Raw genomic sequence first — 25,081 nt, 5'->3', positions numbered from 1 at the left:
TTAGGTACATTATCTGCTTCTAGGTTATCACAGGCAACAAGTTTTCAAATATTTTGCCACTCAGAACATGGATAGTCCAAAACAGCCTCCAATAAAGTGTCTTTACTGCCCATTATCTGACCCCTGAACCAATGACACAAATTTTAGGTTTTGGTTACAGCACCTTCTCGATTCTGGGTATCATTGTGGATCAGTTTGGATAGACTAGATTATGCCATGGTAACAAATCCATCCCCAAATATCAGAGAATTAGAGCAACAAAAGATTTTTTTTCTTACTCATGCTACGTTCCTGTTGCTTTGTCTGGGGGCCCTGTCCCGCGTCACCTCACTCTGGAACCCACCTCACTCTGCCAGAGCAGCCACAATCATGGGTGATTCTGGCCATTGTGGCTGGGATAAAGAAAGCTCTAGAGGCTTTAATTAAATATTCGGGTCCAGAGATGACACGCATCACTTCTGCTTACAACTCATGGGTTAGAACTACCGGACTTGTCCAACCACAATTGAGCTAGAGTACAGTTCCCCACCTTCCTGAAAGGGAGAGAGCTGGAGACATTTGGAAAACAGCACTAATGATGCCACAGTAGGGGAATGGGATGAAGAAGCAGCTGCAAACTTGTGATACTAACACGTGCTCTTGGATCCTCCTTGACTGGTAAAACATTCTTTCTTCTTTTTTTTTTGGCTGCGTCCGGTCTTAGCTGCAGCATGTGGGATCTTTCGTTGCAGCTCGCGGGCTTCTCTCCAGTTGTGGCGTGCGGGTTTTTTCTCTCTAGTTGTGGTGCGTGGGCTCCAGGGCGGGTGGGCTCTGTAGTTTACAGCATGCGGGCTCTCTCCTTGAGGCGTACGAGCTCAGTAGTTGTGGCACATGGGCTTAGTTGCCCCGCGGCATGTGGGATCTTAGTTCCCCAACCAGGGATCAAACCCGGGTCCCCTGCATTGGAAGGTGAATTCTTCACCACTGGACCACAAGGGAAGTCCCAAATGTTCTTTATAGATTTATTTTTTGGCATGGTTAGTCATTTCCTAGGGCTGTTGATTTGCAAGACACAGATGTCTAATGCATTCTTTTCCCAATATACAGCTTCACTCAACTAAAATGTTAGATTTTTCTCTAGTGGATTCTGGAGAATCATTATCTCCGTCACACTTTGTAGTTGAGATCATCACCATCACCATCATCATCGTCATCATCATCAAAAACTTTGGCTAAGCAGCTAATTATAAATGATGCTTATCTACAAGATATGTGTTTACATTTGTCCTTCCCCTTGTCACTTTAGTCCCAGGGAAAGCCCAGAGGGAGGGAAATGGTCATGGGACACATTGTCTGACTCATCATTCCTGTCCCAAACCATCTGCAGTGGAAACCTAGAGAGGGGGGTGATTCTTCTTAGGGAGGGTGTGTGTATACACACTTGTGCACAGGTAGGAAGTGAGGAAGCTGACCACTTACCATTCTTTCCTTCCACACGTGTCTGTGAGACATAGGGCAGTGAGAAGGACCATTTGCAGAGATTCCTCAGAGAAACAAGGCTAAGTCTCCCCAAAGGAAAACTACAAGGATCTTATCCCTGGGGTAATGATAAGCACACACACGCACACACAGAGCAAGGTAGAAAATGTAGTAAAAGAAACCTGTAAAATAGAGTAGAATGATCATTTATATACCTGGGATAAGTACATTTTAAGGCAAAGATAAAAATGTAAATGGTTATCAAATTATCTGCCACATTTTATCTGCTCATCTTGGTACATAGGTCCATTTTTAGGTGGTTCCTCCCTCCTGGCACCATTTTATTCCCACCATGTGCTCCTAATTTCATGTAGATATGTTTTCAGCTAGAAGGTCTGCATGGGTCTGGGAGGATGGGAGCCCTGGGGTCTGGTCCCAGTTGTTGGTTTCCAGGATAATCCTTTCTCTTGGTTTCCTTTCCTTTCCACTGAAAACCCCTTGGTCTTCTTTGCTGGCTCCTCTGCCTCCTGAACTTGAATGGTAAATTGTAGACTGCTGTGAAGGATTGGTCCATATTCTGTTTCTCTAGAAGACTTTAATGCCAGGGGTTTAAATCCTTCTAAATATTTTAAATTCATAAATCATACATTTCTCTACCATATTCTAGACCTGGATAAACAATCGCCTCCTTGATGTCTTCATTCACATGTGTAATTTGCCTCTCCAAATGAATATGTCTAAAAACGATATGGGTCTTGATTGATCCCAAGCTGTTTAGTCTCTCATCTTCCCTTTCTCAATAAATGGCACCACCAACCCACCTGGTTGCTCAAATCCCAAACCTGGCATCCATTGTTTACTTCTCATGTCCTATCCATCACCAGTTCCTGCTAATTCTATCTCCTAAACATCTCCCCAACCCCACCTCCTCCCTCTGTATCTCTATACACCCTACCTTTTCTCTAGTCCAAGTCATCACCATCTTTTCCCCAAATCACTGCAATTTCCTGGTCTCCCGATTTTTTTCTTTTGTGGCTTTGTAGTTCATTCCCCCACAGCCTCTATGTAAATCATGTCATGTCTCTTCTCTTGAGAACCATCATTGGCTTCTCATCCAACATCCTAAGATAACACCTGAACACCGCCCCCTGTAAGACCTACCCCTCGCTCCTTCTTCAGCCTCATCTTGTACATCTCTCCCTGCTGCCCATTCTCCTCCCAGCACATGGCTTTTGTTATCATCTTGAACACCCATGACCTGTCTAGCTCAGAGCTTCTGAACTTGTCTGCCCAGAATGCTCTTCCCTGCTTTTAGCAAGTCTGGCTCATTCTCATCCTTGACTTCTCAGTTGAAATATTAACTCTTCAGAGGGAAATTTCCCAACCACCCTCTTCAAAGCAGAATCCCCAGGTTCATTTCTGACTCAGCATCCCATTTATTTTCATCAGAGCATTTACTACAATATGTAAATATCTTCTTTATTGTTTACTGTTAACATTTTCTGTCTAGAATGTCATGTATTTATTGCACGAAAATGTAAGCTCATAAGACCAGACGGGTTGTCCAGATCACTTCCAAATCCCCAGCACCTGGCACATGGTGGGCACCCACTAGCTTCTCAATGAAAGCCTGTTAAACAAATGAATGGTTCCTACCATTAGTGAAAATGTCTGGATTTAGATACAATTAGAAAAGCCTATGGTTTCATGAAATTGGGGCTCAGTGAACTCTGGGGAAATGTTCACCGGTCACTGGAGGTGCCGTTGCAGTCTATGGATGGGGTTATTCCTCCTGTCTTCCTTCACATAGGAACTGGCACTTCCGAAGGTGTGATTTGACTCATCCTTAATATTTGCTTGAGAGGAAAGATCTAGAAAAAAGGGCTTTTCTAAAGCTAAGAAACGAGTCTCTTTCACAAAAGAACTAAAAACAGAACTCTGATTCATGAACTTGCTAATGGGTTTTCCCTCCAGGGGAAACTCCTCGTGCACAGTGAAACCTCTCTTGGGGCAGAGCCCTGTGGGGTGCAGGTCAAAGTAACCATGGGGCATCAGCTCTGCCTGTAGCTTGGCAGCCTTAACCCAAGTGGTATTCGAAGGGCTGTTCCCGCCACCACGTTAGACCGTGCCCCCTCCTGGCAGAATGCAGGTTCCTTCCCACGTTTCTCCAAGGTTTGTTTGGAAGAGTTAATGACCTAGTTGATAACCTTGTGGATAAAAACGGCAATGATGAAAAGAAACATGCAAATGAACATTTCACTGTAAAAACTGACCACCAAAGACGACAAAAGGGATAATGAGTGAGTCAATTTACCACCCAAAAAAGAATTACAGATAACTGGACATGGGTAAAAAAGAGTATCTTCTATGTTATATAATACTTATGTTATATGATATAAGTATATCATATAATATATGATATACTTATATCATATAACACAGGTTATATGTAGGTTCCCTTTCTTTCCTTAAAATATTTCTTTTTTAAGAAATAGGTTCTTAAAAAACCTATAGGTTTTTTAGGTTCCCTTTCTTTCCTTAAAATATTTCTTTCTTTTTTTTTTTAATGGAGCAACTTCATAGTGCAAAGTTTAAATTGATTAATTACAGAGCCTGTGAATAGGGAGAATATTGACTGAGTGACTGGGTACACTTGCTCTCTCGCCATTCACTGAAACATGCAAGCTGAGAGGAGGGAGTGGAAATGAACAGGATAAGCAAAGAAAAGAAGCGGAAGAACGATTGCCCTGCAGGCCTGGTGAGGGACCGGACTGGAGAATGAAGCAGTGATGTGGCAGCCTGTCTCTTACCCGCTCACCACTTGCCCTCTGCCCTAAACATCCAGGACACTTAGTTCCCTACTCCCCATCGCCCCGCCCCCAACACCTCGCTGGGAGTGAATCACTGTGGTTTTAAAACACTCCATGCAATACAAAGAACTCTCACATGCATCTTGTGGTTTGAGAGTACCTTTACGTATCATTTCCATCAGTATCATCCATGAACTCTTACCAATGATCTAAGAACACAAGAAGCTACACACAAACACCTTCTGGTTGTTAACAACCTATTTTGTCCACAGCCACCCCAAACGGGGGAAAATGAAGCACAGAGAAGCAAACGTCAACCCTACCTGGCAGTGGCAGTGTGCAAAGATCAGACCAAAGCTCCCCCAGCAGACCCCAACCTGTCTGATCCAGTGATGGAAGACGATAGGGTCTCTGGTAGAAATGGATGGAAAACCATTCTTACCTCCTCCCTCCTGGAGAGTTAGGGGAAGAGTCTCTACAGCAAACTTGGGTCCCTACCTAAATACTGCCAGGTGGGTCTTCTCTGTAACATTACTGAGGAGCAGAGGCCGCCCTTCTCATAGGATTGTGAAGAGTGAGTGAAGCGGTGCAGGTGAAGCACCTAGAAGGTGGCCGGTACTTATTAAGTGCTCAGGAAGTGCAGCTGTTAGTTTAATCAACATGACCTTTCCACTCCCCCCTTCCCCCTTTTCTCATTCACTCCGGATTCGTTCTCAGGGAGGCTGGGAGCTTATGAATTCCAGGATGTACTTCCCTGGGCTACGCTACCTCTGAGATACCACCATCTTGTGGTTCTTTCTTCACTGGGGCTGCTGCCCAAACTCCCAGGACTCCCTTGGAAAACTTCTGTTGGAAAAGGCAACCAGCGACTTCCTACCCTTTTCCCTGCAATCACTTTGCAATCCTGGGAGAATGGCAGCCTCGCCCTCCCGGGTTTGCAAAGGGAGGTATGGGATTCTCTGGGGACTGACATTGGAGTTACAATTTAAATTGGAAGCTCTCAAGACATCAAAACATGCTTCCTCAATTTTTTTTTTTTTTTAAGTAGAGATTGGAGAAGCTGGCAAATAGGTCTTCGTAAATGCAGAAGGACAAAATATAATTTGATTTTTTTCATTAAATTTCTGGGTGAGTGGAGGCCCAGAGCTCTGTGCCATGGGGCGGGGAGGGGGGCGGTGAGGGGTGTTTTCTTATTGATGAGATGCACTGCGCAGGTCAGCTCCCTAAACCGAAAAGAGAAGAGCGACTTGCCGGGGCGGGGGGGTGTGGCATTAGGGTACCTGCGCCTGTTTAGAGGGCCCTGGATGTGGACGTGCGGGAGGGAGAGGCGTGCCAGGAGAGCGCGGGAAAGATTACTGGAGAGGTGAGGGTGCGTCCGCTCGCCGCGCCCTGGCTCGCGCGGCCCCTGGCCGGGCCAGGGGTGTGATGCGCGAGTGGGGTGGGAGGGGGCAGCAGGCGGGGCCTGCCACGTCACTTGGAGAGAGTGTGTTGGGAAGGAAGGGCAGAGCGGAGAGCCGAGCCGCTGCAGCTGCGGCGGCTGCAGCGAAGGCACAAGGGCTGGGGAGGTGGGTCCGCGCGCCCCGGCGCCGGGGCGGCCCCAGGGCCCTCTCGCAGGCCAGCGGCGCGGCTCGGAGGGAGGCGGTGGCGGCCGCGGCGGCGGGAACGGCGACCTTGGCCAGCGGAGCCCGCGGTGGCCGTAGGGCGGAGGCCGAGCCCCGCCAGGCGTCTTGGCCGAGCCGGAGGGAGGCGCATCTGGCGCTCGGGTCCCAGCGGCGGCCGGGGGTCTGGAGCTGCTGGAGGAGCGCCGCGGGAGCTGGGACGTGCTGACCGGTCTGGAGGGCGGACCCCCGCGTCCCGGAGCCCAGTCTGGGGAGGGGCGGGGGCGCGAAGCCGCGCTTCTTTCCTGGCGTCCAGCTGCACACGCGCCAGGCTGCGGTTCCAGGTACCACAAGCTCTATCTAGCATCGGGCGCGGATAACTAGGGGCGCGGAGCCGAACCCTCCGCTCCCAGGTCACCTCCCCAGACCTAGCCCGGCGAAGACCAGGGCTTCGGGGCTTAGGGACCCGACGGCTGTCGTACCGCGAGCCCCACCCCGAAAAGAAGGCGCCGCCGAGAGCTGGGAGGCGGCGCCGCGCCCGGGAGGTCGTGTCGTGGGCGCCGTCCTGGTGGCGGGGAGCGCACCGCGGAGGGGACATGCGATCGGAGAAGTCCCTTACGTTGGCGGCGCCGGGGGAGGTCCGTGGGCCGGAGGGGGAGCAACAGGATGCCGGAGACTTCCCGGAGGCCGGCGGCGGCGGCGGCGGCTGCTGTAGTAGCGAGCGGCTGGTCATCAACATCTCCGGGCTGCGCTTCGAGACGCAGCTGCGCACCCTGTCGCTCTTCCCCGACACGCTCCTGGGGGACCCCGGCCGCCGCGTCCGCTTCTTCGACCCGCTGAGGAACGAGTACTTCTTCGACCGCAACCGGCCCAGCTTCGACGCCATCCTCTACTACTACCAGTCGGGGGGCCGGCTGCGGAGGCCGGTCAACGTGCCGCTGGACATCTTCCTGGAGGAGATCCGCTTCTACCAGCTCGGGGACGAGGCCCTGGCTGCCTTCCGCGAGGACGAGGGCTGCCTGCCCGAGGGTGGCGTGGACGAGAAGCCACTGCCCTCCCAGCCCTTCCAGCGCCAGGTGTGGCTGCTCTTCGAGTACCCGGAGAGCTCGGGGCCCGCCCGGGGCATCGCCATCGTCTCGGTCCTGGTCATCCTCATCTCCATCGTCATCTTTTGCCTGGAGACGCTGCCGCAGTTCCGTGCAGATGGTCGAGGCGGAAGCGATGGTGGTGGTGTCTCCCCAGTGTCCCGGGGCAGTCAGGAGGAAGAGGAGGATGAAGACGATTCCTATACATTTCATCCTGGCATCACCCCCGGGGGAATGGCGGCAGGGGGCTCATCCCCACTAAGTGCTCTTGGGGGCTCCTTCTTCACCGACCCCTTTTTTCTGGTGGAGACGCTGTGCATCGTCTGGTTCACCTTCGAGCTGCTGGTGCGCTTCTCCGCCTGCCCCAGCAAGCCGGCCTTCTTCCGCAACATCATGAACATCATCGACTTGGTGGCCATCTTCCCCTACTTCATCACCCTGGGCACCGAGCTGGTGCAGCAACAGGAGCAGCCGTCAGCCAGTGGAGGCGGCGGCCAGAACGGGCAGCAGGCCATGTCCCTGGCCATCCTCAGAGTGATCCGCCTGGTCCGGGTGTTCCGCATCTTCAAGCTGTCCCGCCACTCCAAGGGGCTGCAGATCCTGGGCAAGACCCTGCAGGCCTCCATGCGGGAGCTGGGTCTGCTCATCTTCTTCCTCTTCATCGGCGTCATCCTCTTCTCCAGCGCCGTCTACTTCGCAGAGGCTGACGATGATGATTCGCTCTTTCCTAGCATCCCGGATGCCTTCTGGTGGGCGGTGGTCACCATGACCACGGTGGGCTACGGGGACATGTACCCCATGACCGTGGGGGGCAAGATCGTGGGCTCGCTGTGTGCCATTGCCGGGGTCCTCACCATCGCCCTGCCTGTGCCCGTCATCGTCTCCAACTTCAACTACTTCTACCACCGGGAGACGGACCACGAGGAGCACGGCCAGTATACCCACGTCACCTGTGGGCAGCCGGCCCCGGACCTGAAGGCAGCTGACAGTGGACTTGGCAAGCCTGAGTTCTCGGAGGCCACCCGGGAGCGGAGACCCAGCTACCTTCCCACTCCACATCGGGCATATGCCGAGAAAAGGATGCTCACTGAAGTTTGATGGATGCAGGCCGGGCCTGCACGGAAGGAAGACACTGAGCAAACCATCCCTTAGGGCTCCTTCTCATTCTCCACCACGCGCACCCCACAGCTCCAGGTGACTTCCTGACTCCCTCCCCTACACCCAGTGGCTGGCGCCAGGACCACACACCTGGACTCTCAATCTTGTTACTTGACCCCTGCAGCATCCAAGGTGTTTCTCCATCTGAGTGACATTTTCGAAATTCTAACGGTGCCACCCATTCGTGCCCATCTTCTGTCACATGGATGAGATTTCCATCTGACCTTCCCTCAAGACTCTGATTTTTCATGTCTGGGACTTGTAATATCTCTAGGAAGAGCGACGTTGACAAGATGGAAACCAGGCATACTTGGGTCCTTTTTCCCCTTAGCATCTGTGGCTTCGGGGCATGCCCCTGGCTTAGCTTCTGGCCACATGGTAACCGGCAGAAACGCGGGGACAGAAACAGTACTCCTTCTGTTGTTTTCCTCCAGCGCCCTGTAGCACTGGTTGGTCATCCTGAAGAGGACCCCTGGGAGAGCCTTCAGCTGCCCAGCCTGAAAATACGCTATTCATCTCTAATCTTGGATGCAATTCGAGAAACTACAATTACACTTGGCCATTTAGAGGATATGAGAGTCAGTTCTGGACCAAAGGGGCCAATGGATTCTTCCAGGTGTGATCTGGCACCGTAGACATCAGTCTTTGGTCTCCACTTAGTTCTCCCCACTCTGATCCCCTGACTCTCTCTAGCTTCCAGGAAGGCTCCTTCTCAGAGCCAAATACTCTTCCTGTGCAGAGGAACTGGCAAAGGGGAACCACAGAGCTGGGAGAAATGGCTGAATATAATGAAGCACCTGGCTTGACCGCTTATCAGAAGAGAGGTGCCACGGAGACAGTGCCATCTCGGGGGGCAGAGGAGTCTTCTGCTGATTGCAAATTTCTCTCCCTCACTTCCCCCGACCCTCTCTAGCCCTCCACCCTTCTTCCTGGGAGTCTGACTTAGGATTGCTGTTGAAGGCTTTCTAAAGCAGATTCCAGCCTAAACCCACAGACAGGTAAAAGCACACATTGGATGCTAGCGTGGGCTTTTTTTTTTTCTTTTCTATTTTGTGGGCAATGAGACAGGTGGTTTAGAGTAAGGAAGAAGCATTATTCCTTTGCTGACAGCCTCACTGTTAGAGGTTTTTGCTGAGTCAAACAAACATTCTCCTGCTCTGGCCCTGGAGCTGCAGCCAACCGCTCTCACTGGTAAGGTGCCACCTGGACCAAGTCATCTTCTTCCGCTGTGAACCCCTGTTTCTGTTCCCTCATCACATTGTCATTCATTTGTTGCCTTGATCAACTGTGATGCACTGTTCTGAGCTCTCCTGGGTACAGTTCAGAAACCGAAAGGACTGTTAACGAGTTTTTAATTTTATAAACTAGGCTTTAAGGCTCCTTGATAAGAATTTTTTAAAAAGTCTTTTCTCAAAGAGCAAACTTATGAGGGACGGCCTCTTGAGGGTTTTCTTGAGAGACACTGTCCGGATGTTGCCACACTTTACAGGGTAACTTGGGTGCCACAGTCCCTCTTTGTGCCTCAGTTTCCCCACCCATTCAATGGGAACATTCATGTTTTCCCCCAACCCCCACCTCATGGGGAATGGCCCGTGAACTCATTTGGGAGGCTGGGGATGACGCTATGCAAATGTGTGAACTTCCGTAATGGTTTCTAGTTCATTACCACGTTTCCCCATCTCCCATAGGCAAGGCCTCCCCTGAGAGTTCCTGCCTTGGATCCAGAGCCCATGCACAGGTCATTCTGGGCCATTAGCTCTTTAAATCCCTCCCTAGCCTCTTGAACCGGGCCTTGGTCTTTCTTCTTACCCTTTGGCAAGGAGGATACTCTTTGGAGCCATCCAGTGGGATCCTTTTAGGGCCAGACACCATCATCTTGATTGGGAGCTCGGCTTCTCCAAACCTGAAATGCAGTAGGAGATGCTCATGATTCAGACACTTGCTCTGAGGCCATAAAGTGCCAGGTTTCCAAATCTCTTCTGGAATATTAACTCCTGGCAGTTCGGGGGAAAGAGAAGGCCCACCCAGGGGCAAAAGGAATGCTCCCGGCGAGGGTAATGTTGGCACACGTATGCATGTGTCTCTGTATGTACGTATGTGCTCATCTTCATCTCCATTTCCTTTTCAAGTCAGAGCATGCCCGAAAGTAAAGGGTTTATGGAGAGCTGGGCTCTCCAGAGACTCTGGTTGCCGTAGCAACCTTCCAGACTGTTCTCTCTATCTTCTGATTTGGGCAGCCAGGGAGAACAGGAGACTACGTATTCCCAGCTTCTGAAAGGGGGACGCTTCTCGCATATGGGTTTAGGGGCTGCTAGGGCTAGGACAGGGGTGCGTGACCTTCGGAAAATGAAGGGGAAGCAGGTCCCCAAAGCTTCCCATCTGGACCTTTCTTCCTGGTTTCCCCACCCAGTCATTGAAGCTGCCTCATCCCACCCCTGAGTCTTCAGAAACTTGAATGCTAAGCAACTGCCGGTTAAACCAATGTCCATATTATGTTTTTTGAAATGGCCTTGGAGGGGACTAGCTTCTCCAGAGGCAGTCAAGCTGGGCCTGGCCAAGGGTCGTACTCGTTTTAATCCGTAATAGCACGTGTGGAGCACTCACGTCCTCGGAGAGAGGCTCCGCCCAGCCCCAAGAGAGACAGAGAAACGACGCTCCTTCTTCCCAAGGAACAGTCTAGCGCTTGGGAGGAATTTCATAGGTGGTTCATCTTAAGATGTGCAAGAAACACTGAGAGGCTGTGACCTGACCTAGTTCCTGTGAAGGATTCTGCCAAGTGAACCCTTCTGACTCTGAGCCTCTTGATGTGGATTTTGCTCCCTGAGCGCCGAGACAATCTGTGCCCGGTGTTGCTGTGACAGCTGGGGTGGCGATTTCGCAGCTGCCAGCAGAGGGGTTCAGGTCATCGTTACACCTGACTCGGGCCCACAGGAGCTCCCAGAGGTCTTCCTGGATCTGTGAAGCTCGGCTGAGACGTGGGAGATTTCCTCCTGCCAGATCAGCCCCAGGAGAGAAGGGGACAGCTGGCCGTCTTTGCACCCGAGGTAGGTTCTCCTGTTGGGGAATTTCGTTCTGGCTCGGTCCTTCAGGCCAAATGAGAACAGGGGTGGGGAGGGGCAGAGAGAGGGCGGGAGAGAGTGTGTTTGGGGGAGGATGATGGCTTTGGTTTCCTTTCCTCAGCGGCCACCTCGCTCTCTGTGTTTTTGTCTGCATCTACTTTACTCTCCTTCTCTGTTTCTGTTCCCACACTGCTATCTCCCTCCTTCATCCCCTTCATATATATATATATATAATTAATGTATTTATTTTGGCTGCGCTGGGTCTTTGTTGCGGCATGCATGTGGGATCTAGTTCCCCGACCAGGGATTGAACCCAAGCCTCCTGCACTGGAAGCATAGAGTCTTACCCACTGGACCACCAGGAAAGCACCCCCCATCCCCTTCTAATCACCCCCTTTTCTCTGTATTTACCCCTTCCGTCTTCTATTCAGTGTCACTCCCTCTGCCTTTTGTTTTGTTCTCACATCTCTGATTTTCCCCCATTTGCTGTTTGAATCTCTTCTTCCTCCTGTGTGTATCTTTCTCTGTCTCTCTCTTACATTCTCAGGGGCTGGGAGCACCTTGGGGCATTTCAGCTGAGATTGCCCTTTGGACTGTAAGACGGCTGTGACCTAGGGTGTTTGCTCAGAAGGTTGTTCTCCAGCTGGAGGACCCCCTTTTTCCTGTCATCTTGGTACAGCATCCTTTCCTAGGGTACTCACCTCTGTGGGCAGAGTCCTGAGCTTCTGGAGCAAGGTGAGATTGCTGTGGGTTTAGGAGATGTCTCGGACAACATTTCTTGAATCTGCAAGGATAAAATAGAGAAGGAGAGAGAGAGAGAGAGAGAGAGAGAAGGAACCTGAGAGCAATACGTTTCAGAGAAATACTTTGAAGTGGCCTTAAGAAGGGTCCCCCAACCTTCAGAAGCTTACACAAAGGTTCAAGACAATGGCACAGTGGAAAAAGTGAAATAAACACAGAAGAGAGGGCTTAGGAGGAAGGCATAGAGTGGAATTAGACTAGAAAAAGTCTTAATTCAAGGGCGACCTTCTGACTGCCCTTAATTCACTCGAAGGGTCTCAGAGCTGTCTCTCTTGTTCACTGAAGGCAGAAGAAAAGCAAAGGACATAAACGTCAGTGGTGCAAGGTGCGGGGGACACTCCTTGGCATGATGGGTTAAGATTCACCAACCGGTCCGTAGGGAGGCTCGTGCATCTCCTTGCTGGAGGTCGTGTAGGCTGATTCCCACCTGCATCAGGATATCAGGCGGCTTTTGGAGGGTAAGGGACATTTTCTAAAAGAGGATTGTGGTGACAGTTGTACAGCTCTATAAGGCAACCCAAAAAAGTCACTGAATTGTTAAAAAAAAAAAAAGTGACCTGAGACTGATAACCTCAGAGTTTCACCTCTTGTCTGGGAGATGATTTGGTTTTATAAATTTAGAGGTTAAGCTTCTCTAAAGATGGACCAGACTGCATATTCAGGATGGAATGACAGTTTGTTTTCTCTGCCACACGGGGACACTTCGGAGCTTTCATGCAGTTGCTGCCAGCTCCTCCCTTCCAGTGCCAAGAACTGTTTGTTTTCTTTTGTCTTGAATTTTGACAATGAAACCTTTGTGGGACTGACATGCCCCTTTCTTTTTGCTCTGAAGACAGGCCAAGCCATTCCTGGTCCGTGCAGAGCCTGCTTAGCATGTACTGAACTAGGATAAGCACGTTGGATGTGACTCATTCATGACAGAGGATGAAGGCAATGAACTCGCCTCCCCCCCAACCCCCCTGCCAAGGGGTTTCTACTTTGCTGGCAAAAGAGAAACAATCAAAACCTCACAGACAAACGCAGAAAACTCCACCTTATCTCTGTACCTGGCAACTCAGAATTCCTTAAGAAATTACACAGGAGTCAAGGTGTTTTTCTCCTGGCCTGGTCCCCACCCTCCAGCCGCTGATGGGGCCCCGCAGGCTGTGGTGCTTCCAGGAAACAGAAGAAGTAGGGGTGAGAGTCTTCCCTTAGCTCGTCCTCCTCCAAGGGTTGCTCATGGGATGTCATTCCTCTCTCTCGCTCGCTCTCTCTCTTTTTTTAAAAAATATTTATTTATGTATTTGGCTGAGCCAGGTCTTCGTTGCGGCATGCACGTGGGATCTAGTTCTCTGACCAGGAATCAAACCCGGGGCCCCTGCGCTGGGAGCGCGGAGCCTTAGCCACTGGCCCACCAGGGACGTCCCTGTCTTTCCTCTCTTGCTCTTACTCGCCTTCCGCTCGCTAATCCCTTCCTTCACCACGACCCCCCGACCCCCGCCCTGGCTGCTTTTCCTCACATGACACGTTCCGGTCCTGCTGTTTATCATGCCTTCTCTCCGCTGGCCGAGGCCTCGCTTTTGGCAGTGTTTTGTCCCCCGGCATCTCTCCAGAAATGCCAGGAGAGATTTCCAGGGAACACCGTCCTCCCGGGACAATCTGGCTGGGACCGCCGGGCCGGCTCTGATTGGTTTTGACTGTGCGTTATTACCCCGGGAAGCAAAGTTTGGTCTAATTCTAGCTTGTCAAGGTCACTTAGGGAAGGAAAAGAAATCCATTCTTTAAACCAAAAGATTTCCTCTCTCCATCCCACTTGACTCCGGGCTGCCCCGGGGTGCGCGGCTCTCTTGGACCAGAGTCAGACTGGAGCCTAGGGCTTTTCGGGAAAGGGGACCTCTGGATGCAGACCACTGGGCATGAGGACAGATGGGCTCTTAGCTCTCGTGTTACCATGTCTCCCGATGAACCACTTTCCTGTTCTGGGCTCGAGGTCCTTGTGGGGTTGGAGAGGGTCATTTCTTTCCCTTCCTCTTGCTCTGAACTCCTAGAGAAAGGCATTGATACCACCCCTTGGTCCCATATATTTTTAAAAATTTTTATTGGAGTCTAGTTTATTTACAATGTTGTGTTAGTTTCAGGTGTACAGCGAAGTGAATCAGTTATACATATACATAGATCCACTCTTTTTTAGATTCTTTTCCCATATAGCTCATCACAGAGTACTGAGTAGAGTTCCCTGTGCTATGCAGCAGGTCCTCATTAGTTATCTTGGTCACCATCCCCTTGGTTCCCTAAAGAAGGAGTGGAAACCTCTCAGTGAGCACTTGGGAAAGGTTATCCAAAACAAGTGACTGCTCGTTCCCAGAACAAGGGAGAAAAAAGAGGCAGACACCCTAGTAAGTGCCATCAAGACTGGTCTCACCTTGGCTGTCACCTAACCTATTGGGGGCCTAGCCCTGATGGGGTTTATGACAATTTTTTAAAAATGTATTTTATTGAAGTAGAGTTGCTTTACCATGTTGGGTTAATTTCTGCTGCACAGCAAAGTGAGTCAGTTATACATATCTAGATATTCTTTTTCATATTCTTTTCCATTATGGTTTATCTATGACAATTTTTTCTTCTTTTTGAGCACACCTCCGACCTCATCCTTGCTACTGTGGAGGGGCTTTTCCTTTAGTCTGTCCCGCGCCTGGCGGACACTCTTTGCCCGGCCCTAGAAACATCCTGGAGCCTTAACCGGCCTCTGTCACAGGTGCAGGGAATGCAGACAGACCCCGGCTCTTTGGCGAGAGTGAAACCAACATCTCCAAGGAGCCTGCAGCCGCGCTGTCTGCGGCGCTGCTATTTTTGACACGCTTGCTCTCGCTCCCAGGACTTGACAACCGTGGTTTCCAGGAGACAGACAAACCCGCTCTTGGCAGCAGAGACATTGTGCTTTGGAAAAAAAAACACAGGAAGACAGTCCCGCGGCCAGGAGGGGCCGGGACCATGCCTTCTTTCTCCTCCCGGAGGCTGGCACCGGCCAGCGACGTTGTGGATCTGAGGCTGTGGTGCCACCTCCTCCGGGGAATCCATCCTCTCCCGTGGGAGTGGTCCTAACAGGAATGAGAATGGCGCCATTCATTTAAAGGAGCATCTCGAACACGTTCAGTCCTTTCAGACATCGTGTCATGTAACAGAGGTTGGGAGCCTGGACTCTGGAGCCAGATCTTCTGGGTTCAAATCCCACCTCTGCCACTCACCTGCTGGGTGATGTAGACCAAGTTCTGAAACCTTCTGTGCCTCAGTTTCCTTCTCTGTAAAATGGGGGCATAATGGGGCCAGTCTCACAGGGCTGTTTTGAGGGTTAGATGAGTTAATATAGGTACAATGTTTATGTAACATACGACACCATGTAACACTATGTACACAGTGTGATAGGCAGCCATCTGTGAGCACGACCCAGAGGTTGGTATTATGATCAGTGCTGTTATCCTTCAACAACTAAATGCAGTGGGAAGGCTAGGCATTGTTTTCCTCTTTGGCAGATCAGACAGTTGAGGCTCAGAGGGCAGGTTCGAGGGCACCCGGCTTCCTTGTGGTCCATCGCCCTCAGGGGAGATGTAATGAACAGAATGCAGTGAGGGTCTGATTGGTACTAAACAAGAAGAGAGAATGAATTTGTGGTTCCTAAATGTGTACATAGGCTGTTTTTTGTTTGTTTGTTTGTTGTTTTTTTTTTCTGGCCGTGCCGTGTGACATGTGGGATCTTAGTTCCCTGACCAGGGATTGAACCTGGGCCCCCTGCATTGGAAACGAGAAGTCTTAATCACTGGACCACCAGGGAAGTCCCCCATAGGCTTTTATTTACATGCCAGTTTGTCTTTGTGATCGAAACCCAGCAAGCATCCAATGCTCTTTTCTTTCTGGGGCTCTGAAGGCACGGAGCTGCATCTACATCTTTCTAGAGGGCCTTTCCTCACTCCATCACTGCTCTCCTCCCCTCACGTTTTAGCCTCCTCGGCGGGTCACTCTCCTGCAGCCATTCTCACACACTTCCTCCCATCCTCCTCCTTGGGACAAATGCAGGGTCTCACGGTTAATCCTCGGGACGGAACCCAGAAGCTGGACCCGGCTCAGAGTTTTCATCCATTTTTCTAGCGGCTTTCAAAATCCCGCTTCCCCCGGTCCTCGCCCTCAGCATCCCTCTTTCATGTCCCACTGCGCCCTTTCCCCTTTGCCGGTGGGGTACCCGCTGACATTCCTCGGCTGTTTTCCAGCTGCCCTGTCTTCCTTTCAGGCAGAGGGTACAGGAGACCCCGGAGTCGGAAGACGCTGCTTCCCTGACTCCCGTGGGTCTCCCTTTGCTTCCGCTGTGGCTGAAGGGCCGCTGCTGCACTGGGGGTCCTGACTCGGGCCAGAACGCCGTACGCACCCTCAGCTCATTCCCACAGCCACTGCAGTGTCCCGTGGGACACTGCCTTCCCCATCCTGAATTCATAGCTGCCTTGCTTTTGGAGTCAAGAGAACTTGGGTCTGAATCACTGTCGGTTAGCTGCACCTCGTTTAAACCTCTCCAGTCTTCTGCTTTGCCATCTGCAAAATAAGGAAGCAGATTCCACTTGCCCCACTTGGTTGTCACGAGGCTGCAAGGGAAAGGGTTTAGCAGGCCAGATGCTCTCAGCAGAGCCCCGTTCTCCCCTCTGCCAGGCAGCCGAGGGGGCCTCAGTGACACTGACCAGCAACCTGGGGTGACCAGCCACCTGCGCCTCAAAGAAAGGGGGTCCCAGTTGACTGCAGTTTTGTTCTCTGAAACCAACATTGAAATGAAATATGACATAAAAATAGACTCAGGATAGCAAGCTTTTTAACTAGAAGGCTCTTTTCCTAAAGGATTCACAGCAGAATCTCTTTAAATAAATTGCACTTAAGACATCACTTAATATAGAGAAAGTAATCTGAATATGTCTTGTAAGAATATGGTGGATATACCGGTAATCTTTTTTGTTGGTTTCCAACCAAATACGATGCAGAGTCTCACTCAACCCCTCCCCATGAGCACCGGCATATTGGGTAGGGCAGTATCCAGGGTCACAGATGGACAGATGAGAGCGCTGGGAGGGGTCATAAACGCCCCCCTTCATGAAGGAGGGGTCTGATGCGGACAAGAGGAGTGACTGACCCATGGTCACACAGGCAATCAGGGCAGAGCTGAGCCCAGAACGCAATGTTTTCTGACTCCAATGCAAGTATATTTTTCTATGGAAAATGGAAACCTAAGGATTATTTAAACATTAAAAAAAAAAAAACTTTATTCATTTCCCACCCAACCAAACTCCTCAGCAGGGCTGTCCAGGAGGACATGGAATGAGTGCGTTTGAATTTCATCTCTCTCCCCTGACTTTCCAGGGGGCAGAGGCAGCAGGCCAAGCTAAGAAATCCTTAATCAGACAACCAGCTCCTGGATTTTGAAGGAAGGACCTTCAAGTGTTACCCTAGTGCGGACCAAAGGTACTTTTGCGCAGGGAAAAAGAGGTTTGTGTACAGTCTCTGGCATCTAATCTCGCTGAGGCAGAGGTTCCTTAACCTTTTAGGGCTTCACTTTTTCTGTTAAATTTAGTGACAGGGCTGTAGGAAACCATCTTAGATTAGAAACCAGGAAAGCTGGAGGTTATTTGAGACTTCTGTATTTTATAGAGGAAGGAAGGAATACAGAAGGTTGGCCTCTTACCCAACAGTGCCGACTTCTGATGCCTTGGGAAACAGAAATCCTCTTCTAGGCTCTTCTCTGCCTTTTGTTGCCCTGGGAGAGAAAGAGAAGTTACCGTTGGGTTACAGATCACTTATAAATCACAGGACTAGGGGCAGGAAGAACCAAGTTTCCAGAGGCCATGGTAGCTGAGCCATAAATCAGACGGATGCTTGCCGGCTGCTTTAAGGCAATTTGGCATCGCTGGGAAGAGACAAAAGTCTGGTGTGCTGGGGAAAAAAGCTTGTGGCCTGTGCAGGACTGCTCTCTGCTTTAGAGGACGGGTCACGCTAAATGTCTGTGCAGCATTCCAGACAGCTATTGCAAAGCGCCTGACCTGAGACTCTGCAGGTTACTCCTGACCGGATGTCCTAAATCAGTAATGTGTGGGCCAAATATGATGAGACACTAAGAAATACTGGACATGACAATTACATTTCCATAAAGGTGGGAAGAATAAAAAATGAAACAAAATACAGGGAAAGTTGGAAGATTTCACATGCAGACCTGGATATTTGTTTTTTTCTGAAAAACAACAGGTCTGGTCTCCTTGGTCCTGTGTTTCAGTTTTTCAACCTCAGTCCCTTTGGAAGGGCCGGGTGCCCTTGCCAGGTGCCTACGGAGGCTGGGGCCCCTGTCGCTTGCACTGTGCCCACAGCCTTGGGTTCCTTGTAGGAGGAAGACATCTCCCTATGTGTGCATTTCCACCGCAGGTTGGAACATCAGAGACGGAACAGGTGCCCTGTGCAGGGACAGGTGCCAGCCGGCCTCCTTCATCTGGTGACCGGTGGACTCTGGCGTGTGTGGCCGCTCTCGGAAGCCCTCCTGTGGGATCGCGTTGCACTGAGTCACAGCGGACTGTTAGATGGGGGCGGGAGGAGGGTGGTTGTCAGACACAGACAGTGGGGATGGAGGCGAGGGCTGGCAGCGGGAGAGGAGACAGTCACGGCTCCAGACGAGAGACAGTCATGTGGCTGCAGGAGGGCAGGGGGCCTTGCAGCGATCAAGAATACACTAAGGCAACGTATAAATACAACACCGCCTCTGTCCCCTGGGGCTCTCTGCCATCACCCTTGTGTAGGCGCTCAGCACCCGATGTTAAAATTATTGCAATAAAACCATTCAATCTGGAAGAAAAAAAAAGTTATGTGCTCTGTCCAATTACGTAAGTAGGGAGATGTGTGAAACAATTAAGGATTTCCGTCTAAAATGATAAAAATGAGAAGGCAAACTGCAGTGTTTAGATATTTCCGATTTGAAGATGACTTCCTGACGTCAGATAACGAGGCGTCCCCCATGCCTGCTGGCTGGGACTGGAGAGAACTGAGAGCAGGCATTCCTAAAGTGGGACCACGTGGCTTTCCTGGGTCATCATAGGCCCCGCAGCACGGGCTCTGCATCTGTCAGCTGTCTGCAACATCACGACCCCACGGTCAGCCCCAGATCCCTTCTTGCCCCTCTTCTGAGATTCTTCCCAGTGAGTTTCAGCTCCCAGGGGAATGCTCATGTCTGTGAGATTTACTAGCCGAAAGTTAAATAATTGTAGAGTTGGAATCATGTCCAACATTATCGCTTTGGGAGACAGATAAGAAAGTCTCTCCTCTTTTCATTGCTTTATATGTATAATTTCATTACAGTATTTCAGGGCTAGAATTCAAGTGGAGAGTCTCAAAAGCATTCTGAGTTACAGTCAGCCCCAAATCCTCAGGATTCCAAGAGAGGGGTAGATTTCACAGTGGTCATCCCTCACTGGGGGCAGCTTTCACTGCTGAAAACCCAAGTTTAAAAGGATGCTGTAGGGCTTCCTTGGTGGCGCAGTGGTTGAGAGTCTGCCTGCCAATGCAGGGGACACGGGTTCGAGCCCTGGTCTGGGAAGATCCCACATGCCGCGGAGCAACTAGGCCCGTGAGCCACAATTACTGAGCCTGCGCGTCTGGAGCCTGTGCTCCGCAACAAGAGAGGCCGCGACAGTGAGAAGCCCGCACACCGCGATGAAGAGTGGCCCCTGCTTGCCACAACTAGAGAAAGCCCTCGCACAGAAATGAAGACCCAACGCAGCCATAAATAAATAAAAATAAATAAATAAAATTAAAAAAAAGAAAAAAAATCAGCTGCAAGAGTATATATTAAAAAAAAAAAAAAAAAGGATGCTGTAACCCTTTTCTTTCCCCTTCCCCCAAAATATTTACCGTTTCCAGGAGTGTGGAAAAAATGAAAGCGGGTTAGGCTTAAAGGAAATCCATCATGGCCTTCCATCTTAATGCTTGTCTGCCTCACTTTTTCCAATAGACTCACTTCTAAAGTTGCTGTTTTTGCCATGAGTGTGTGTGTGCGCGCATGCACACACGTATAAAAATAATAGACTCGGGGCTTCCCTGGTGACGCAGTGGTTAAGAATCCGCCTGCCAATGCAGGGGACATGGGTTCGAGCCCTGGTCTGGGAAGATCCCACACGCCACGGAGCAACTAAGCCCGTGCACCAAACTATTGAGCCTGTGCTCTAGAACCCTCGAGCCACAGCTACTGAGCCCACGAGCCACAACTACTGAAGCCCTTGAGCCTAGAGCCTGTGCTCTGCAACAAGAGAAGCCACCAAAATAAGAAGCCCGCGCACCGCAACAAAGAGTCGCCCCCGATCGCCAAAACTAGAGAAATGTCGCGCACAGCAACGAAGACCCAACGCGACCAAAAATAAAAATAAATAAAATTAAAAAAAAAATAATAGACTCACTTCCTATCAGAGGTGTTTTCAATAGAAGGGGGCCTTTTCACATTAAAAAAAATCACAATATAGCTAAATTTACATGAGAATACCTAGTCTACAGAAAAATGAACCTCAACTAGTTTGTGGCATACTTCCTACCATCCTAATTCCTTCCTGCAGTGGTGGGAAAAGGAATCTTCTGGTATTAGAAAGGGTGGGGATCGCTGACCAGATCTGAGAAAGGAAGAGCCCTTCTGTGCGTTAGCAGAAGTAGGGTATATTTTTCAAAATGTATGTTCAAAAGTGAGAACTCTAAGAGACTCTTTACCGTTTTCCTCTCTTTCTCACTGCATTTTGGCTCTCGAGGTACTGAGTCTGCCAGCGTGCAGCACTGCGTTTTGCATGCCTATCGCCGTGTCAGGAGAGGCGGGATGGGAGAGCTGACACAGTTCTGAGCCCCTAGTTTCTCTTGTTTTCTCTAACCAAGTAGGAAGCGGGGATGTCAGCCAACCTGGGAGTCAGCACCCACTGCTGCCACCACCCTCCGGTTGTGCAGCTCTGTGGCCTTGGGGACTTTGGGAACCTCTCTGAGCTTTGGTTTCCTTCTCTGTAAAATCGGACCGTGAATGTGGTAGCATCCCTCACGGTGGCTGGTAGAATTTCATGAGATAGTGCTAACCAAGGTGCATCACACAGCTTGGCATGTAGCAAGCCTCCAATCAGAGAGCGTTATTATTTCCATGGTCTCTTTCTTCTTTCCCTTGTTCAGTGGGGTGCTGAGGCAGCAACAAGCCTCTGAAAATTGTCCAACCTTTAGAACCAGTGGAAACCACTCAAAGCTTTCGTAAATCAGTCCTTTGGGAGATATATAATAGTTTCTCTCACTTTGCAGATTTAGACTTCCTGACCTAACCCTGACCACGATTCAGCTATTCAATCATCAGATACTTGGCTGTCACAGAGGTGACTCACGTAAAGGGGCTTAATGCCACGTTAGACTTGAAAACTGCTTCCATGCCAAAAAAGCCAGCGAAAGAGAATATCCAAGGATTCTGATAAATTCCTTTAAAAAGAACATAAGCAATGAGGCGACTTATCCGTTCAGAATCCCTGGGAGCAGTGGGAACTTCCAACTCACTTAGGAATTAACTGAACGTGTGAGTGAGTGTGGAAAGATCGTGTATCTCAGCTCGTTACTTGCCTGGCTTCTGGGCCCAGGTGGATGCTTCCTTGAGCGCCCAGCAGCTCATAAATATGCCTTTAGTGAAGTGTTTGGGGTCGAGCGACGTTCTTCTTTGCAATTACAACACAAGCAGGTGGAAAATATGACTCAGTTTACAGAGAATGTATTTTTTTTTACACACAGCATTTCAGGAATGTGTTTAATTTACAGGGAAGTCAGCTGAACTCATTTCATGATGAATAAGTAGAGAGTAAGACAAAATGACATGGAATAATTGAGCAGGAAGAGACTTCCAAAAGTTAGGGAATCCACTACTCTGCCCTGAATTCGAGTGAGTTCTTATTTATCCCAGGCCTCTTCTGAAACATCGCCAAAGAGGATCCGTAACCTAGACCCTCTCAAGGACATGTGTTTGAGCTTCACAACCTTTGTTGTCGGGATGTTTTTCTCCTATCTCAGTTACACATCTCCTGTGGTACTTTAAACTTCCTTCCTCCCATTTTGTCTTCTACTGAAATGAATACTGCCCATATTACCTAGAATAGCATCTTTTGTCACTTCCTCACGCTGTGATCTGTAGAGCACTAGTCTTTAATGACATTCCCATGGGAAAAGACTCCCTGGGCACTATGTCTGTTTCAGAAATGCTGCCTCTTGGAGATACACAAGGCATATGTGCAGATTAAAGGCTCTGAGAAGTCCGGCAGCAAATAAACCTATTTCACTTCTTAAACCAGTACTGTTCAAATTGTTTTTTTTTACTACGGAAGCTCCACCTCTTTTGTGGCGGCGGGGGGACTTCTATTCATGTCCCACAAAAACTGTAATCCAAGGAATATATTTTGAGAAACTCAGAGATCTAAAACTCCTGGTGATGTATTGGAGTCTATGAAACCTCAGCCCTTAAAGGTTTTCTCAAATGGACTGTTGGGTAGCTTCTTATCAACCCTCTTAAAGTTTTCCACACTCGTCTTGAGTTTGCGAAGAGGCTTATAGAATCAGTGATCCGATAAGGCTCTGAATAATGTGGAAGAAGACATTCTCTCCCCTGCTGACCTTCTTCTTAAGTAGAAGTCTTTGAGAAAAATAACTGTGAGAGTGGTTCTTGTTTGTTAGATTTGGAGTTGCTGTTCTACTTTGCCTGCAAGTGTCCATACTTCAGATACACTTCGCCAGATGGATGACTGACTTAACAGTGCTGTCTTATGGTGCTAGCAGCCCGATTTCCATGAATGTTGTTAACCAAACCAAAGATTAGGACATACATTTCTTTTTTTTTTCCAAATGATGTCTCTGTGCACAACTGACCCTTTGAGGTGGCCATCATTATCCCCATTTTACAGATGAGGAAACCGAGGCTCAGAGAGGTGAAGTAACTTGCCTACAGTCCCACAGCTAGGAAGTGAAGGAGACAAGATTTATACTCAGGGTTTAGTGCCTGGCATAATGAAAACTCAGAAAATGTCTCCTTCTCTGCATAATGCTTCCAACATGCAGCAGGCACTCTGGAAAGATCCTGAGTTTTTTCAGGAAGAGGAGAAGGCCTTTGCCTGTGGTAGGAAGTCATGAGTTCAGGTCCCAGCTCTTCTAGGACATGCATTTCTATTCACAAGCACTCTTCCAACTAAACCAGGCCTTTTAATGGAAACTTCCAAGTATAGCCTTTACTACTTATCCTATTTATGAAATCTTATTCGCCATCAAAGCAAGACATAAAGAAACACTAGCAGTGAGCTCTAAATAACCAGGGTTAGAGTCTTCTCTTCCATTTTCCTAAATACCGTTTTCAAGTTTGACACACTCTTGCTGTCTCCTGAGGCACTGCAGGCGTTGGTCCCTCCCAGTTGGACTGGGTTCCCCCGGTGCTGGGGTGTTAAGTCCTCTGGGAAGCTCTTTCTTCTAGGCGTTCTTTGTTCCCGAGGAATCCTTACCTCTGACTCATCTCTGCTCATCCCAGGAGAGGTCTGATGCCCTTGTCTGCTCCTCTACCAGCCGGTCCAGGATGAGATTCTTCCATGCTTTCCCTTCCGTGCTCAGAGGCGAAAGGAAAGAGGATATGGTTGCTCTTGACCTGCTGTCGCCTTTGTATCTGCTCCTTCTCTGGACAGCTTGGGCTTTGAGGAGGAGTTTCTGATGACTGATTGTTTCTTTCATCTTTAAATCCACCAAGAGTCAGAACAAGTGGATTGTGGGGAAGGCGGGAATCATTTAATTCTGGGTCTGTCGCTAACTTGCTGTGACCCTGAGCCAGCTGCCCACCTGGCACTGGGCTGGTATTAGCTATTGGTATTATCCTGTGTCCTGGTGTCTTCGTCTGTATAGTGAGGTGGTTGCATTAGACAATTTTTGAGCTTTTGCTTGAAAATTCTATGGTTGCTCAAGCCTGTTCATTAAATGTACAGCTGCTTCCCTCCATAACTTGGCAAACTTTATTGCTTGGCTTTTACCACCAGAGTGATCTTTTAAAAAGAGAGCTGGAGTTAACTTAAAATTTCAACTTTATATAGAATTATTTAATTTCAGAGTTTATCTACTCCAGTCTCTTATTTTACAAGATCAGAACTTAACACTTAAAAATATACTGAGCAGATTATAGCAAAGTTTTGAAAGCAATGTCTTAATTTTTTATGTGATACCAAGTATGATAGATCTCTTCCCTCTGCTTTTCTCTTACTTTTTCTCTCTCCCTCTTCCCTCCTTCCCTCCCTTCTTTCCTATTTTTCTTAGATGAAGTCTATCTTAGTTATTCAGTGATTTCCAGATCTTTTATATTTCAAAGTATCAAATAAACATTCCTCGGTGTTGGCTGTGTCAGCACCTTGGCTTTATGACTGGAAAAACATTGGGCACAGAGATACGCTTCTATATTATGGAAAAGCAGGGGATGCAGACCAGCAGGGCTGCCGACCTATATCCTCTGGGTCTCTGGCTCCCCAGTTGCAGAGGGAGCCTGTAGAAAAGACAAAGCAAAGAAAAGTTGGTACAATTCTCTGGTGTCTTCAAAGTAGAAGCTGGCTCTTTCCATTTCTGGGAAACCCCAAGTGCAGGCGTTGGATTGCATGCTGGGATGGTCCCACCGAGCTGTGCAGTGGTTCTGAATAGTAAGACCTGTCCAGCTCAGCCCCAGGAGCTGGGGCTGCACATCGGGGCCAGGGTACCCCCTGAGCTGGGTCCCAGTCCTGCATGGGCGCATCAGGTCCTGGTGCCTTTTGGTGTTTGTTCATCATCTTCATCCATTTAGTCTCCTTTCCTACTGCTGGTGCAGCCTGACGAAGCAGCAGAACCCTGGCCGCGGATAGAGAAAGCCCATGTGGGCTCCGAGTATACTGTCTGACCTTGAGCAAATGGCTTGAAACAAACATTTTATTTACTGACTTTAAAAGTAGTATCTGCTCATTATGGAAAATTAGTACAATTCAGAAAAATATAAGGAAGAGAATGAAAGTATCCCTAATCCCACAACCAGAGACTTTCAGTGTCGGTATTTTACTGGGTTTTTCTTCCAGACGAGCTCT

General features: G+C 49.4%; 1 protein-coding gene across 9 annotated transcripts in view; it reads left to right on the top strand.

Annotated features, from left to right (window-relative positions):
* The first annotated feature begins 5,721 nt into the window (after window positions 1-5,721).
* Window positions 5,722-25,081, top strand: part of KCNA6 (potassium voltage-gated channel subfamily A member 6) — a 38,972-nt gene continuing 19,612 nt past the window's right edge. For 3 of the 9 annotated variants that reach the window (XM_082421569.1, XM_082421563.1, XM_082421570.1), the window contains exon 1: window positions 5,722-11,153. In XM_082421569.1, the coding sequence (XP_082277695.1) occupies window positions 6,463-8,049 (1,587 nt within the window). In that variant the 5' untranslated portion in view covers window positions 5,722-6,462 and the 3' untranslated portion in view covers window positions 8,050-11,153. Of the gene's footprint in view, window positions 11,154-12,801; window positions 19,478-25,081 lie in introns of those variants that run through there. The other 6 variants (XM_082421567.1, XM_082421568.1, XM_082421566.1 and 3 more) reach the window with 6 other exon arrangements.

Source organism: Balaenoptera physalus, assembly GCF_965194825.1.
Source record: "Balaenoptera physalus genome assembly, chromosome: 13".
NCBI classification, from domain to species: domain Eukaryota; kingdom Metazoa; phylum Chordata; class Mammalia; order Artiodactyla; family Balaenopteridae; genus Balaenoptera; species Balaenoptera physalus.
The sequence above is the reverse complement of the archived record's forward strand: the minus strand, read 5'-3'. Positions and strand labels throughout refer to the sequence as shown.